This window comes from Onychostruthus taczanowskii, unplaced genomic scaffold (genome assembly GCF_017590055.1).
Source record: "Onychostruthus taczanowskii isolate IOZ18803 unplaced genomic scaffold, ASM1759005v1 scaffold9, whole genome shotgun sequence".
In the NCBI taxonomy this organism is placed as follows: Eukaryota; Metazoa; Chordata; class Aves; order Passeriformes; family Passeridae; genus Onychostruthus; species Onychostruthus taczanowskii.
In genome coordinates, this window is record NW_024506993.1 from 12,307,582 (window position 1) to 12,323,695 (window position 16,114).

At 39.0% G+C, this 16,114-nt stretch overlaps 2 protein-coding genes across 9 annotated transcripts in view; one reads left to right on the top strand and one right to left on the bottom strand.

The window, feature by feature from the left end:
* ASB14 (ankyrin repeat and SOCS box containing 14) overlaps positions 1-16,114 on the top strand; it is a 17,077-nt gene continuing 963 nt past the window's right edge. The window contains exons 1-11 of one of the 8 annotated variants that reach the window (XR_005954202.1): positions 3-149; positions 563-602; positions 764-975; positions 1,497-1,552; positions 1,940-2,071; positions 2,168-2,326; positions 4,068-4,313; positions 5,013-5,184; positions 6,115-6,658; positions 7,431-7,584; positions 7,679-8,019. Coding sequence is in view for 2 of the 8 variants with exons in the window: in XM_041425698.1 (XP_041281632.1) it covers positions 848-975; positions 1,497-1,552; positions 1,940-2,071; positions 2,168-2,326; positions 4,068-4,313; positions 5,013-5,184; positions 6,115-6,658; positions 7,431-7,584; positions 7,679-7,872 (1,785 nt within the window). In the remaining 6 variants the exon portion in view is untranslated. Of the gene's footprint in view, positions 150-562; positions 603-763; positions 976-1,496; positions 1,553-1,939; positions 2,072-2,167; positions 2,327-4,067; positions 4,314-5,012; positions 5,185-6,114; positions 6,659-7,430; positions 7,585-7,678; positions 10,199-16,114 lie in introns of those variants that run through there. The other 7 variants (XR_005954201.1, XM_041425698.1, XM_041425699.1 and 4 more) reach the window with 7 other exon arrangements.
* Positions 10,207-16,114, bottom strand: part of APPL1 (adaptor protein, phosphotyrosine interacting with PH domain and leucine zipper 1) — a 24,115-nt gene continuing 18,207 nt past the window's right edge. The window contains exons 19-22 of the mRNA XM_041425697.1: positions 15,088-15,234; positions 14,833-14,883; positions 14,402-14,491; positions 10,207-14,209 (exon numbers count right to left, since the gene is read on the bottom strand). Coding sequence (XP_041281631.1) covers positions 14,060-14,209; positions 14,402-14,491; positions 14,833-14,883; positions 15,088-15,234 — 438 coding nt within the window. The 3' untranslated portion in view covers positions 10,207-14,059. The remainder of the gene's footprint in view (positions 14,210-14,401; positions 14,492-14,832; positions 14,884-15,087; positions 15,235-16,114) is intronic.

Below are 16,114 nucleotides of genomic sequence, written 5' to 3' on the forward strand. Positions count from 1 at the left end.
GAGAAAGTCCCAGAGTATCTTATGATCGGGTATTTATAGTGAGCTATTCATGGACATGGGCTCTGCAGAGATTATTTACAATCCTGAAAATGTCACTTTCAACTTAATAATCACTTCTTCAAAGGCAGAGATTTTCCCTCTTTCAGAAGGTGAGAAAACAGTATATTTTCTCAATTCATAAGAAAATTAGTAGTATGTTTAGGAAAAAAGTAGTTTATGTACTCATTGAGCCATAGTAAAATCAATTACTAACAGTTTCTTGCTGTATATGTTGCTAATATATTTTTCTTTTTTGCTATATGTGCAATTACAGAGCAAGGCATTACAATCACACATTAGGTGGACCAGGGAACAAATTAAATTATGCAGATTTGCTATTAATTGCTGCTGTCCAACTTTAAGATGTTTCTAGAATTATTCCAAGCTTTGTAGTTGGCATGTTGACAACTTCCTTAAATTTCCTGTGCTCATTCATTTTGCCAAGTTATTTATTAGCTTTCAATTTTATTTATTTATTTTATTTTACCTTGCCCTGTAGTTTTGTTTTGTTTTGTTTTTTCAGGCCAGCTCTCTTGAAAGACAGAAGTGGAAGTTTTGATAAGGTAAAACAGAAGAGAGGTTTGAGCCTAACAGAACAGCTGAGATCTTGAATCTGCCAAGAACAGCATGACTGCTTAATCATATAACAGTGTAGTCATTTATTTTAAACTGTGTTTCATTTCTCTTGATACTGACGCAGTGTTTGCTGTTCCTATTACTCCAGATCTAACCTGAAGATTTAACATCTGCTTCTAGTTAAAAAAATAGTATTTCCCTACAGAAGTGATTCATGTGGTGCTGATTTGCCATGAATAATTCTGTGTATATGGTTGATGGTGATTCTGATGAGGAAATCTCTACCCAGCGAGCTATTCAGGAAAGCTTACAAGATAGGCATAAATTTGAAACAAGTGGCAGTGCAACAGAAATTGAAAGGTAATAAGTTATTATTTCTATTTTGGGTTTTTTCCTGGCATTACTGTAAACATTTTGTAGACCTTATTTTTGTTTTTTAACTCCCTAAGTTTTATTGTGCTGACCTTGTCCCATGGATACTGGAAAGCACTGGTAGCTCACTTGTTCTGAGTTCTCCCTGAAAAAGTTTCTTGGAAAATATGAAACATATGAAACTTTCAGGTAATGTTTCACATCAATATGTTAATGAGTATAAGGCTTTGTGAAGAAGATAAGTAGGTGGTGTCGAAGTAGATTGGTATGGGAGCTTCCCCTCTTTATACATTTAATTGTTGGCCTTTGTGTGAAAAAATCAGTATTTACAGTGTCAGGGAAAGACCAACAAAAATAGTGTTTCAATGTGTTAAACCCTCACAAAACTAATGTAACTTAGAAAAACCTAACATATTGTCTAAATTAGAGTATTTGAAGTAAGGTATAATCATATCCTTAGCTTCACATGAATTTTTACTTCTCATTTTATTCTTGTTCTGTTTGTGCAGTTTCCAGTATACTGCAAGTAAAGAACATGGACAGATCATTGCAGCAATTCGGACAGTTAAGTACAAATACACCACCCGAAGCCTGCACCCCTGGGAATGGCTGAGCAATGCCTACACTTTGGGGGTTTGATCACCTGATTTAAGTGCAGCTTTCCTTTATATAGTCTTGGGAGAAGTAAGGAAACTAAAAACAAGACATCCAAAAGCTAGCTTATTAGATAGTGGCATTTTATTAGACAGGATGATGGAAGTGGGATGGGCTCAGGTATCACCCCTTTCAAAAATTCCAGTGCTTCATCTCCTAAAATTAGAGGAAAACTCCAGGCCTTTCTTTCATAATGAGCAAGATACACTGGTGGGACAAATGGCACTCAGTGTATTAGTTGCCTGAATTTTGTCTTATGATGTGTAATGGGATATGTGTCTATGCTGAAATATGACAGGCCAAGAGGAGGCCTTGAAGAAGTTGGTGAGGCACAGTTCTGCTTTTGAAGAAGCAGATCAGCAAGGCTGGCTTCCTGTGCATGAAGCTGCAGCACAGCTAAATAAGAACATCCTTGAAATAACTTTAAAAGGTACAAAGTCCTTCTAGTTTTCCACCAAAAAGTTTTACAAAGTAAAGTTTGATGAATCATCCAACTTCAAATGTGTTCTGCTTTTCTGTATTTCAGCCTCCCGTGACATTACGTGGGAACAGTCCACTCTAAAAGGAGAAACACCTCTCTTGGTGGCAGTAAGAAATTGTTTTGTGGACAATGTCCACTTTCTCCTGCTCAATGGCTGCAATCCCAATGTTAAAAATGAAGAGGGAGATTCTCCTTTAGTTATAGGTGAATACTGTTTTTAGGGGTGGAGAGGTGAGGGAATGAGGTGAGGATACAGTTATACATTTTAGGTTTTAAGGTGACGTATTTGACTTCAATGCCTAAAATATTTTGCTATAAGGAGAAAAAAAATGTTAATCTCAGCATTGAGAGGGCTTTTTTACTTTTGAATAGGTCTGTCCCTGTCTGTTTTTCTCAGATGACAAATAGCTTTCTCCATGAAGTGTGGAGTGCCATCCTCTACTTTCCTTGGCATCATTTCTGCAATGGTTCCACTTCTGCTTCTTCATGCTGTTAGTGCCTTTCTTGCAGGCATAGAACATTCATATTCTCTGCCCATATGGTATCTCCTTTGTTGCATCAGCCTTTTTTTTCTCAAAAAACCCATTCTAATTGGTTTTAATTATCCAAAATTATAGCAAACCATACTGATTTATTTGCCGTATGTAGGGTGCAAAGCAGTGTTTGTCCCTATTTAGACACTGCCAGCATTAGTCCAAGGATGACCAGTGAAGAAGACAGGCTGACATTCTCAGTTCACTTCTCTTTAATATTTTGTAATTTAGGAATAAGGTCCATAGCTACTATAGTCCTAGTATAGTCTCATACCCACATTCTTTGTGTGAATACCACTTTAATTTGATCATGCGCAAGGATTGTAATTCATGATTTCTAAAGAACTATATTTAGCCAAAATGTTTTTCCAAAGAATTCTGTGTTTATTTCCTTTGCTTCCCTCAGTCTGGGCTATGATGCCTTCATTCTCACTGAATCCTACCCAAAAAAAAGCAAAGTGTCTTCTCATTACCTAATTCTAAAGGAGCACTCTTAAGTTTCTTAAGTTTCTTTCCATACATTTTTCTGTATTGGAGAGGTGGTTTCTTTTTCAAAACTATTGTTATAGGAAGAGAAAAAGGCCTACCAATCATGTGTAGGACCCTCAGCCCATCCTTGTAAAATGGCTGCAGGTTCAAGTACAGGACCATCTGCTTAAAAAAATGTACAGAACTCCTAGATACTTTTGAAGTGCACGGCATTAAAATGCACCATCCCCCAAGAAGGGGATGCATGGGATTTGTCTAAAGCAGCCATGTAGGTTACAGATAATAGGACATCACAGTTTCTGTCACAGAATGCTGTCACTGGTGTTCAAGCAGTTGTGGCACATGAGGCTGCTCAGCTTAATCTGTCCTGCTGAAGGACACTCGCTATCCTGCGCAGCCTGGAAGATCAAGGAGAGAAGGAGGGAAGGGTATTGCCTAATCATTCCATCCACTGGAGCTAATGCAAATTTCTCTTTTAAGATCCTCCCTGACTTCAGAGTTCAGGCTTATTAAGCTAAGAAGGCATATGAAAGAGTCATTATAAGCTTTGTTTCATATTGTGATAACTGCTCATGGAGATCAGACAAAATTCTGGTGGCAGCTTCTGAGTACCAGGGCCCTGGGTATGGTCTCCATCTAGTGGCAAGGAAAGCTGTGTTCTGTTCCATTATCAAATGCAACAGAGAGAAAAAAATCTACAGGAAGAGAGATTACCACGAAAGGATTCATTTGCATACTTAGTGCTGTCCTGGAAGCAAAGAACAAGCTTGTTGATGAGTTAAACTTTTCAGTGTAGGGTGGCATTTCTCATTGCATTAGTAGCACTGCCAGGAACAGTGAGCAGCCACAGTGCACAGAATAGCACTGAATAGCACAGAATAGCACCTGATGCTTTGTCTGATGCTTTGTTTGCTGTCCTACAGCAATTAAACTTGATTCCTATGACATTGCCTCCTTGCTGCTGCGATCTGGGGCCAGAGTGAATTTGCGCTGCGTCCATGAGAGAACTGCTCTGCATGAGGCAGCCAGACTGGGCAGGAAGGATCTGGTTCAGCTGCTCCTGGAGTCTGGGGCAGATCCTGACCCCCGCAGTGGATATGGGCTCACACCTCTAGCACTGGCTGCACAGATGGGACATACAGAAATTATGGCGCTCTTACTGCAAAAAGGTAAGGCTTTATTATACAGGACCTTATAGGAAGAGAAAGCTTCAGATATGCCTTCATAAACAGAAGCAGAAGTAGCTCACCTTACTAGAGAAAATTAAATGTCATCTGCACTGAGGGTTGTTGTGATGTAGTGAAGGCCTGATAAATACCAATTTGTATAATATTAAAATAATATATTAATATTTTAGTGAGTACTTATAATTGTTTTTTAAATGCTCTATTATTTTCTCACATAGACAAATCACCTAAGATTTCACAAGATAATCACTTGACAAGATATTTATTGTGGGGAATTTTACATGATGGCTCAGCAGCATTGGAACTGGATTGCATGAACTCTTGGATGCTGGGTGCTCTCATGTTTACAGTTACACCTGTCTGTCTGTTCTTTGTAAAGTAAAAAATTGAAATGCATTGTTTGTAAAAAAGCAATTGTTTTGATGAATAAGAACCAAATATTTTCCTGGTGCAGTTCTAGGAACAATTCTTACTGTGCTCAAAGCAATTTGGACCTTCTTGTTCTAAGGATTACATGAACACATCTAAAATCAAGGATCCATTATGAAGATTTATGCCCACAGTGGTTCTGTTTGGTGGAGAATAGAATTCAAAATACCATATCACTGGGGGGTTGGAGATATTAATTGCAGATGAATATTAACAGTGACTGCTGTGAAAATCCTTGCTGCTTCTCCCCAGGTGCAGATGTTCTTTCACAGGCAATGGACTGTGCTTCTATATTGTTTGAAGCAGCAGGAGGAGGAAATCCAGACTCTGTGAGTCTTTTACTAGAATATGGGGCTGATGCCAATGTACCAAAGCACTCGGGTCATTTGCCAATCCACAGAGCTGCATATAGAGGACACTTTCTGTGAGTTAATGTACTTAAAATCAAATAATAGTGACACCAGAAATATTAATTTTACTAATTTTACCTTATTCAAAGCAGACAGAAAATCTGTAGCTTTGTACGAGGAATTATTTTTGACTGTGTAAATAAGTCTGTTCTGTGTCTGAATGTAAGAGACCAGTTAGGATAAAATCTTAATGATTTTAGGATGCACATCTTAATCCCTCTGGTATTTCCCCATTTGTCACAAGTAGTAACACTGTCCAGTCTGATGCTGAGGTTCTTGAAACATTGTCACTCTCTTTGGGTCAATGTCTCATCTCCACCCCATCAGAGAAATGTGAATGGTGAATATACTAAATAAACAAATAGATAGTAAGGCTAATCCCTATTTTAAAGAGAGTAAGACTACTACTATTTATGCTGAAATCACAACTAACAAATGAGAAACAAGCACCTGAGTATTCTTAATTTCTGTATTAATATTTTCTGTATATTATTATATATTATTATATTGTTATATTTAAACTTAGATGTATATATTACATTATAGATGATATGTATTCATGCTACAATACGTATTCTATTAATTCCCTAATCCCCATAGGTTAAGCAATAACACTGTTGCTTTCAACATTCTGGAAAAATTTCTATTGAAAAGGAATCTTTAATTCCTATAGCAAGGAATGGGTTGTTCATGAACAGTAGTATAATAAAATAATATTTTATGTGTAGTAGATGTAAAGTCAGTATCCATTGCTGGCTAACAATTTCATTGTTAGCAATTCAAGTCAATGCATGCCATGGTACTGATTTGGTATATTAAGACTATTCTAACAGTCATGATGAATCCTGAAGCCCAACAACACAGAGAAATTCAAAGATGAGATAGGTGAAACAAAATGTTTAAGATTCTGAGATGCTTCTGGTTTAATGGTTTTAATTTTTCAGAGCTCTGAAATATTTAGTTCCAGTGACTGATTTTTCTGCCATTAAAGAAAGTGGGATAAGCCCAGTTCACTCAGCAGCAGCAGGAGCACATCCTCAGTGCCTTGAGTTTCTCCTGCAGTCGGGTTTTGATGCCAATTTTATGCTGGCTCAGAGAGTTCGCAAAGGCTACGACGACCACCGGAAATCAGCCCTGTACTTCGCTGTTTCCAACGGGGATATCTGCTCAACGCAGCTGCTGCTCAACGCCGGAGCGCTGACAAACCAAGATCCCATCAACTGCCTCCAAATAGCCTTGAGAATGGGCAACTACGAGTTAATGAACCTGCTGCTCCGCCACGGGGCCAACGTCAACTACTTCTGCCGCGTGAACACCACGCATTTCCCCTCAGCTCTGCAGTACGCCCTCAAGGATGAGGTGATGCTGAGGATGCTGCTGAACTACGGCTACGATGTGCACCGCTGCTTCGACTGCCCGCGGGGCAGCGGCGACCACTCCCAGTACGTGACGGACGGCTGGACCTCCACCGTCATCAAAGACACCATGGTAAGTGCTGTCCTACCGCCAGTGGCCTTCCTAAAACTAAATGGAAAGGGCCTTAATGCACTGTCAGAAAAAGACAAGACAGTGTACACATAAAGACAGGAATAGTTTAAAATTAACCAGATGTTGATATGAAGCCTAGTTCATGACCGTAAATGTCGTAAACAGTAATTTTGAATTATGAAAATATAGCTGATGCTATGCTAATGATCAGTAAGGAACTGGCTCTCCAGCGCAGTGTTGTCCGTGTTGTGAAAGCAGAGATTTGCAGGCTGGCTCTCTGCATTGTCCTGTACCAGAACACCAAGACTGGAAGTGTGTTGAAAGGACCCCTGGAGGTGGTGGGATGAGGGCTGAGCAGAAATTAGCAAACCTAAAGAGCTTCCTGGAGACACTCATCAGTGTCATTGTTTCACAGTTTGTAAAGTCCATTTGAACCTAATAAACCCTTCTTTAACCGAAAGATAAGGGGATAATGCATGCACTGGGCTGGTGGACCCTCCTATTAAGCACCTGGGACACAAGTCTAAATTCCACTTAAGAGTGATAGCACTTCTTTTTAAGCATCAAGTCCCCAAATATACTGCCGCTTAAGTTTATTTTTGGATCCAGTACAAAATAACCATCTCTCAGATTTTTAGATTCTACTAGTCAGGCTTAGGCAAGCTGTGGCAACCTCTAAAACCCTGCTCAAGTAACTGTTCTTTTCCTCAGAGACAGAAGTAATTTACTGCAGTATCAAATATTACCCTACTAACTGTTTCATTCCTGTCAGTTCTGTGAAGTGATAACCTTGTCCTGGCTGAAGCATGTGTCTGGGAAAGTAGTGCGAGTCATGTTAGATTACGTTGATCATGTTAAGATTTGCTGGAAGCTCGAAGCAGTTCTCAAAGAACAGGAACTCTGGCCAGACATCCATTTCATTTTAAGTAAGTATCTGTTTATGTTTTTAATGAAAACAAGCTGGTTTGGCACCGGGGCCTTTTTGCTTGGTAGCATTTAAATTTTGCTTCTCCTTTCTAGCAAATCCTCGCTCTCTGAAGCACCTTTGCCGCCTGAAGATCCGGGCGTGCATGGGCCGGCTGCGTCTCCGCTGTCCTGTCTTCATGACCTTCCTTCCACTGCCAAACTGCTTGAAAGATTACATCCTGTACAAGGAATATGATCTTTATGGACAGGAAAACTACACAGGGATCTACAACCTCAACTGTGCATAAGTATTTGTCCTGTACTTTGAAGGGAATTTAATGTGGATAAGACTGTTGTGCTTTTTTCTTTTTGGATTTCCTCTCCTCTGTATATTAAGGAATGCCAGCGCTCTCCCCTCACCCCCTGAAGAAAATGGAGAGACCCCCCCCCAAAATGTAAGTATTGGTGATCCCATTCTAAAGATCTCCTGGACTATGACAAGTTATTGGACTATCTGCAAGTTATGGCAACAGTATTTTAATGCCTGGTGTGACAAGTTAAGGAAGTGTACAATACAGTGTTGCAAGCCTTGTGTTGTGGCTAAATTAAAGCTTGTCATACCAGATACCACTACCATCATTCCAGGATTAAACTCAGGGTTTAGTTAAAGGGTCAAGGATTTGACTCCAGGAAGGGACACAGTTTTTTCTCTTGTACTTCTTCCTTTCTCTTGACAAGAAATAGTTTTTATTTGTGAAGTCCTACAGTGAAGTTCTGAAAAGCAGCTTCAGTAATTCTTTTCTTCACCCAATAAAGCAACCCCCCATTCTAGTCAATCAAATTAGATTAAGCTTGAGAAACCTCTGCTTATCACTGCAGGTCTTGTGAGATACCAATGTTTCATCAAGGTGGCACTGCTGAAAGCTGTGTTTGTTCTGCAGCTCCTTCTCAGGTACTGATGTCCCATCCGCCATGAACTTGGACTATTCTCTCTAGAACTGGGTTCTCCTTACCCAGTGCTGTCTGAAGTCATGCTTGCAATTTTTGGAGTTTCTCTCTATAGAGGTGGAGCTTAAACTTTTGGAGCCCTGTCATTTTAGGAAGTCTTAGAGAAGTCTTAGAAAGACCTAGAGCATGCCTGTTCCTTCTAATAATACTGCAAATATCAGTTCCCAATTTAGAAAAAAAGAAGTTCATCAACACATTTGGCATTAGTAGTATTTATTCCTTCATAATCAAGTAAGCATAGATGGTTTTTTTCTAGTTATACATGCATCTTTATCACAGAAGTTACAGAATTCAAAAGTCTGCTTTTCCCCAGAAAAATCTACAAACCTTATAAAATACAAATTTAACCACAATGCGGTTATGGCCCATGGCTTTTTACATGGTGTTTATCCCATAATAGACTAACTCAGCCTGTGAAGATATGTCCAATGCCCATGGTAATGGTAGTGCTGGTAGAGCCTCTGCACTGGGCTTGTTCCACAGAGCCCTCAGAGCCCTGTCCCTGCCCCACCACGGGCCCTCCCAGCCAGCTGCCACAGCTCCTGCTCACCTTCAGTCTCTGATTGTTGCAAAAATAAGTTAAGACCATTCCCAAGTGTAACAACTTCCTCTGAGGTTATCTGGCTATTACTATAAAAATTAAGAGAACTGAGCTACACTTGACAATGGAGGGCTATACCTGCGTGTCAGAACTGATTTTAATGGAAGGGAACACATCCTGTCACAGTAATGGAACTTCCTGAAAGTCAGTGTGATGAAGAATGCAGGAGGCTTTTGCATCAGAGTACAAGTCTCACCCAGAAAGTTACTACAGTTAAGCTTTTATTTAAAATATAAAATGCTGACTGGAGCCCTGGTACAATAGGGTTACTATCCGTGTTTCCAAGATTAAGACACAACAATCAGAGTTGACATAAATATGCCACTGGTTGTTCTTAATACAGCTATTCAGGGAAAATGTGCAAGTCTGTCTCAAACACTGCAAAAATCACTTACACTTCACCAGAACAGGACCAATCCAGAACACCATCATAAGAATTTGACCACTCCACTCTATTATAAAAATGACCAGAAAGGTTGTACAAAATTCTCAGCTTGCAATATAAACTTCATTAGGAATACAAGTGCATTCACAATGATACACTGACTTATTCTTGTCATCACAACTGAGATACCACTGCGGCAGGGAAAAAAATGCCAACTTAGTGCTTAATTAAAACAAGAAGCCTTGGGGTCCAAGTACCTTGCAAGAATTTTTGTAATACAGAGCAAGAGAAAGAATAGAAATTATCAGCTTTTGCTGTTACATTAGACAATATCTCTACTAAATTCACTAAGCAGTGGCAGTTTTCTTTCGCTAGGTGAACTATTTCCTAAATAATAAGAGACTATATTTTAGCATAGTTTTCACCATTAGCTTGTCCCAAATGCTGTGCAACTAATTAATCAGTATTTACCTTAAGTATAGACAGAATTTGCCTTAAACAGTCAAATTTATTTCTTTATATCCATGTACATCAATTACAGCTTCATAAATAGCATCAGCTGTTTCACAGTTTCCAGCTCTAGGTTTACATCCACATAAAGAGGAAATCTGACAGCCCTTTAGAAGGGGAATGTTTCTTAACTCTGTTTTCAGCTCTAGGTTTACATCCCCATAAAGAGGAAATCTGACAGCCCTTTAGAAGGGGAGTGTTTCTTAACTCTGAAATATTACTGTTAAGACAGTAAATTGTCCTGATACAATTTTAAACTCAAACAGATTAAGGAAGTAAGACTGACATGCAATTGACTTTTCACCACCTGATCATATCCAGTTAGATATGTTTCAGTAGTACATGACTTTGACTTTGTCCTCTGGTTTGGACTTGGCCAAATCTAGCAGTGACCACAGAGGAGTGCCAGCTATCATCTGTAATGCAATAAAATGTATACCCATAAGCACACCTGATATATTTGTATATTCATGCCATTACATACATAAAGAATGTATGTAGCTTGAAACAGCTGACAGCAAGACTGGCTTGGTCTGCAGTGTGTAGATCTACACAGTGTAACAAGCTTCATATCTTACTTGAGGGATAAAAGTAATTATGAGGCTGCAATTAGCAACACAACAAGTTAGTCCTGAACAACACTGCCAATTCAGTACCTACAAGAAGCCACTTCAAAATCATGGACTTGAAAGAATATTTTCAGGAGTGACTGAAGTAAAGTAGATGCACGTGAAGCAAACTACAGCTTCAGCCAAAGGTGCCTGAAAGATCAGTTTGTGAATAAAAGGCAGTACAAAATAATAAACAGGAGAGTTTATTTAATCTCCTGTAAATTAGGAAAGGAAACCATCTAGTAGTTTAGTTACAATAATAAAATATTCTGGTGGTGAAATTCTACCACAGCAGTTCCCAGTAGACCATGAGGTGTTCCTACTAAAAGTTACATACGCTCATGGAAAATACCAAGCATCATTCTGATTTTTTTTCAACAAAACTGTTTTCTAACTAAGTAGTTCTAAACCTGATGGGAAAAAAGGTCACGTGTGAAACCTCAGCAGCTGTTTTTGCCTTGAGATAGTTCTAATTACAACCTGTGTGATCCTTGCTAAGCAAAGCTCAGTCATTCTCACCTTCCTGCTAACTCAGTCACCATTCCTGTCTGACTTCCCCAGCTCTGCTGACATGCCCTTTGCTCTTGCAGCTTTCATCATTACCCCAGATGCTTTCATACTTTCTTGCTCGTTTTACACCAGTGAAACTCTCCTAAATAAGACAAACAACACCTACATTTCATTCATGCATATCAATCTTTTAGTGGTTAAGATGAGAATCATCCAACGTCAGTGAAATGTATTTCACTCCTACTCTGTTTTAGAAAGCTACATTTCATGGCATATATGGAAAGCTTGAAAAGCAAATGGAGTCATTCCAATCTTTATTGATAAATCCAAAAAATCCCATATAACAGTAAATTCACCTGCCAACTTGATTAGCTTTCTTCCTCATCTTTGCAGATTTATAGCTATATGAGTAATGGTAGGTTTTGCAAAAAATACAGTAATCCCATTTTCTGACATTTCTTCAATAAGGCTAATGCAGGCTGCACATCAGAAATGCTTTTTCTTGAGAGTGCTTGTCTATTGTTTGTCCTCCCTCTGGAGCCTGGGCTACTGCAGCTCCAGTGCTTAACACAATTAGTCCTTCTCTTACAAGCTGAGGACTGGATTCTAGACACTAGAGATCACTGATTTCATAGGCTCCCTGTGCTGTTTCCAAACTGCTTCATCCTCAGTACATACTTGAGAAAAATACAAGACACAGTAACCTTGGGCTACCCTGTGATATGATTTGATAGAAAAAAAAATCGGTAAATAAAAAAAAACAAACACAAACAAACATGAACTGGAATAATTTGCAGAGACAAACTGCCTTGCCACTCTCTGTAAGCCTTGATTTAAGCACAAAAAGGGAAAAAATTGAATTTGGTGCCTCTGTAATTTTTGTTGGCAAGAATAAAAATAGTCTCTTAAAAATGGGAGCTGAGAATGAAAGCCTAGATATGAAATAAAAATGCCACTGTCTTTTACAAGAAGCCTCAGGTTGGAGTGGTCCATGTGGCATTGTGCCAGCTAAATCCAGCCACAGGGCAATACTATGTGACCAACTGGGCAGCAGCAAAAGCAGATATTTCTACAAGTGACTGGCTACTCTGGGGATGAAAATCACACTGGAAGAGGATCTGGTAACCAATTCAGGAAGAGAACCTGGAGGCTCTCTGTTCCCCAGCCTCCTCCCCTCCTGTTTCAAGGCAGAGCCCTTTGGTGGCTGCTCAAGCCCCTGTGGTGTAAAACCTCTGCCCAGAGCTTCTGCAGCTCCAGCTGCCTCTGCTCCTGCCCAGCCACTGCTGCCCTTCACTCCTGTCACAGGAGCCGAGGCCACCACCTCCTGCACACAAAGTGACATCTCCATTGGCGCTTTGGCCAATGCAGGCACTCCCACGAGTTAGAAGAGCCCTCTGTGCACCCACAGCCATCCAGCAGACACAACCTGAGATTCCTCACATACTTTATCAGCACTGAACAGCTCCAGCTAGGAAGGGCTGGGCCACCACCAGCTGCTGAGGAGATATTCTGAAAATTGCTTCCATTCCTGAACACCAGAAATGCCCTGCAATGAACTGTAAATCACTCATAACTGTTATATTATAACCTGGAATATAAGTATATTCTCTTCTCTCTACATATCCTGTTATTTTCATGCCACTATTAGAGAGCTATCTTCTGTTCCTCTGGATTTTAATATTTATAGTAATTAGTGCAAAAATAAATATTTCTCTTCAAACAAGATTTCTTTTCTGGTTCAAAAGGTGAATGCACATCTAATACTATACAAAATAAATATTACACAGGGTATGGAATATGGAGTGCAGATTACAAGCTGTAAACAGACACCACTTTGAAAAATGCTTTCCAGAACTGACTCTAGGATGTAGGATTGGTATCATCTCTTACTTCAGAACTAGTAAATTCTGTTTGCAAAATCATAAAAACAATGAAGAGCCTCAACTCATTTCCAGTAGATGTAATGTACTAGCAGCAAGGCATTTACATATGCAGAAGATTTTGATATGATGGAATTCAAGATGTTCCTGCAACTCTAAGCACGTTTTATAAAACTGAACTCAAAGGTTTACAGCTTTGTGTTCCAAGTACTGGGGAAAAACCAAGAACATGGCACTTGTGCTACAAGGCTATATACACGACTCTTATCATTTGATGAGGAATGCTTTTCCTCATGCAACAAAGTTCAACTGCATCTCATCAGCTCTTATCCAGGTCTGACAGTATCTTTTTCTCCTGTTGAAATAAGTTTTTTTGGCATTGTAATCACCAAAAAAAAAAAAAATAAAAAGGAAATCAAGACAGTATCATACTGTGCAAAATGAAACAAAGAAGATCCTTCTGTTTAGAACTATTGCACATCTCACTGATGTTAAAGGGGATCCTTCTTTCTAAGTCTAAGAACAGGTATGTGCAACAAACTGGGTAAAGCTAGCACTGTCTTATTTGGACATCCACTTTTGTTTCCAGCAAGGTGTTCTCCCTACTGCAGTGTAAAGAGCAAATTTCAATGTTTGGGGTTTTTTTGGTTTTTTGAGTTTTCAGTTTTGCTTCCAAAGCAGTCAATTGCACAGAGGTTAAGTGGGGAAAACACCCACATTTTTCCCATACTGCAGAGAAGCCTTGAGAAAACATATGTTTGTAATAAATGGCAGCATCACCGTGCTTCATCTGGCATACAAGAGAAATTTTACTGGCAGGAAATAGAAATCACTTAACTGAGAAAGAAAAATCAAGGCATAATAGGGTCTATATATTGTGAAGTCTTTTCTATAACATGACAGACCCTCCACCTACATTTCACCTCTTGTAGAATTTGTGCCATTTCACCAGATATATTAATGATTCCAATTTTAATGAAGCAGGCAACCTTAGGCTTCAGATTCTCTCTTCTTCTTTCCATCTTCTCCTAAATCACTGTCTTCTGACTGGCTGCTGCTAAGGACTACAAACTGTCCTTCTGTGCTGCTCTGGTTGGATCTGCTGGAAGCTGCTATCAACCGGCTCTGCTCCTCCAAGTCCTAAGTTCAGAAGGGGGGGTTGGGAAATTAGAAAAACAGTATTACCCTTTAAGCCATCTGCAATGGACACAGGATACCATAATTATGATTTCTAAATGATCTATCAATACTATCAGTGGACAGCTTTGGACAAATCTGCAAAAGAAAGTAAGTAGAAAAAACCTAATATTAAGAAATAATGACGAAAGGTACCTTCTCAATTTGCTTTTGTTTATTCAGTTCTTTTTGCTGTTTCTCTTTCACTCTATCTATTTCCTTCTGCTTTTCTGAGGCTTTTCGATCCTAAAGAGCAAAAATGTAAATAAAGTCAGTAACAACAGCCTGAGATGTTTTGAGACACTACTGACTGATATGAGCTTGCTCAAGACTGTGATTTCACTGTTTTGAATATTCTGCTTTTAAAGGACTGGTATGGTTGTTAAAAGTAGCAAAATGAATCCTATATTGAATACTGTTCTACAGTAAATATTGGTCAGTCTTAAATTCTAGGAAAAAGGTCCCTTAAAATATACAACAGTACTGCTGATCTAGAGGCATCTTGCAGAATACAATCTATTACACATATTTAAATAGATCCCCTTCCTTTCATTCCCCATCATCCTTTGCCCCGAAAAGGTTCTTACCAGCTCTGCATGTAAAGCTATCTGTTTGGCCAATCCAACAGAGCCACAAATCTAAACACAAAACAGACAGAAATAATTAAAAATGCCTTTAAATTTAAGCCAGCATCCCAAATTAAATACAACAGCACATTAAAGCATTTGCAGGCACTTAAAATGACAGGTTTAACTTTCTCAGTACCTAAAAAATGCTTGAATGGATCTAGCATCTTGGAACCCATATTCACAAGTGACACAAGTCACAACCATCACCAATACCTTTTCCCCTTCATTATTTGATTCAAATATGTAGCAGATGGAAGTCTGGCGGCTCTCCACTCTCCCTCCTGAGGTTCTGAGCACAAATCCAAACAGGCGCTTATTCTCCTGGTGTGTAGCGTACAGCACTACACTGGGCAAAGGAAACTGCCAAAAGGATCAGACAGGCAGAGATTAGAACTGATTCCAGATGTTTGCCACACGAGGTTTCAATACACTGCACATTAATCAATGCACAACAAGTTACACGACCAAATGTAATTATGTAACACAAACAGATGGGACAGCAAGGACTAGATTATTCCAAAGACAAGCAAATGTCAAAAAACACACTCCAGGTAAGAAAAAGGGACTACATTTGCAGTGGAGTCAGTCATCTTCCTAAAAGTGGATACACTCCTGTTTTATTTTGTTTTAATCATTCATTATCACTACATTTGTGACTAAGCTTTCAATATTTACTTTCATGTAAAGGCACTACTTCTCAAAAACCTTTATTGCAATTAGCTCAATTCTCCTAATTATATAAGCAAGAAAAAAAACCCCAACCCATACCCTCATTCGTTTGTTACAAGAAAACTATTTTGCATTCTTATTCCTAAAAGAGGTTGGACTTCAAATTCTCTTTTTAAGACTCATCAAACAATAAACTTTAAAATTCTGAGAGTCCCTACCACAGCTGCTATGAACTGAAATGAGTTTTCCTAGAACTAGATGTGTGCATTTAGTATATGGAACATACCCTCAGTTGATGTACCTCACTTGTAAAAGGTGACAGCTTTGGAGCATTTTTGAACTTACTGTCAAAACCATAAAAACAAAACAGAGAAGCCAAACAGCAAACAAGCCAAACAGACCCTCCTGGACTTCAGAACTAATGTGACTCCATCATTAATGTTCTCTCTTTACTATTTTACCCTTTCAGATGACAGGGAGAAGGCAATCTCAAAAGCCAATTTGACCTATTGAAATCACTCCCCTAAACCTGATTTGCAAGTGTTTCTAAATGTCTGCATTGGTTTCCTAA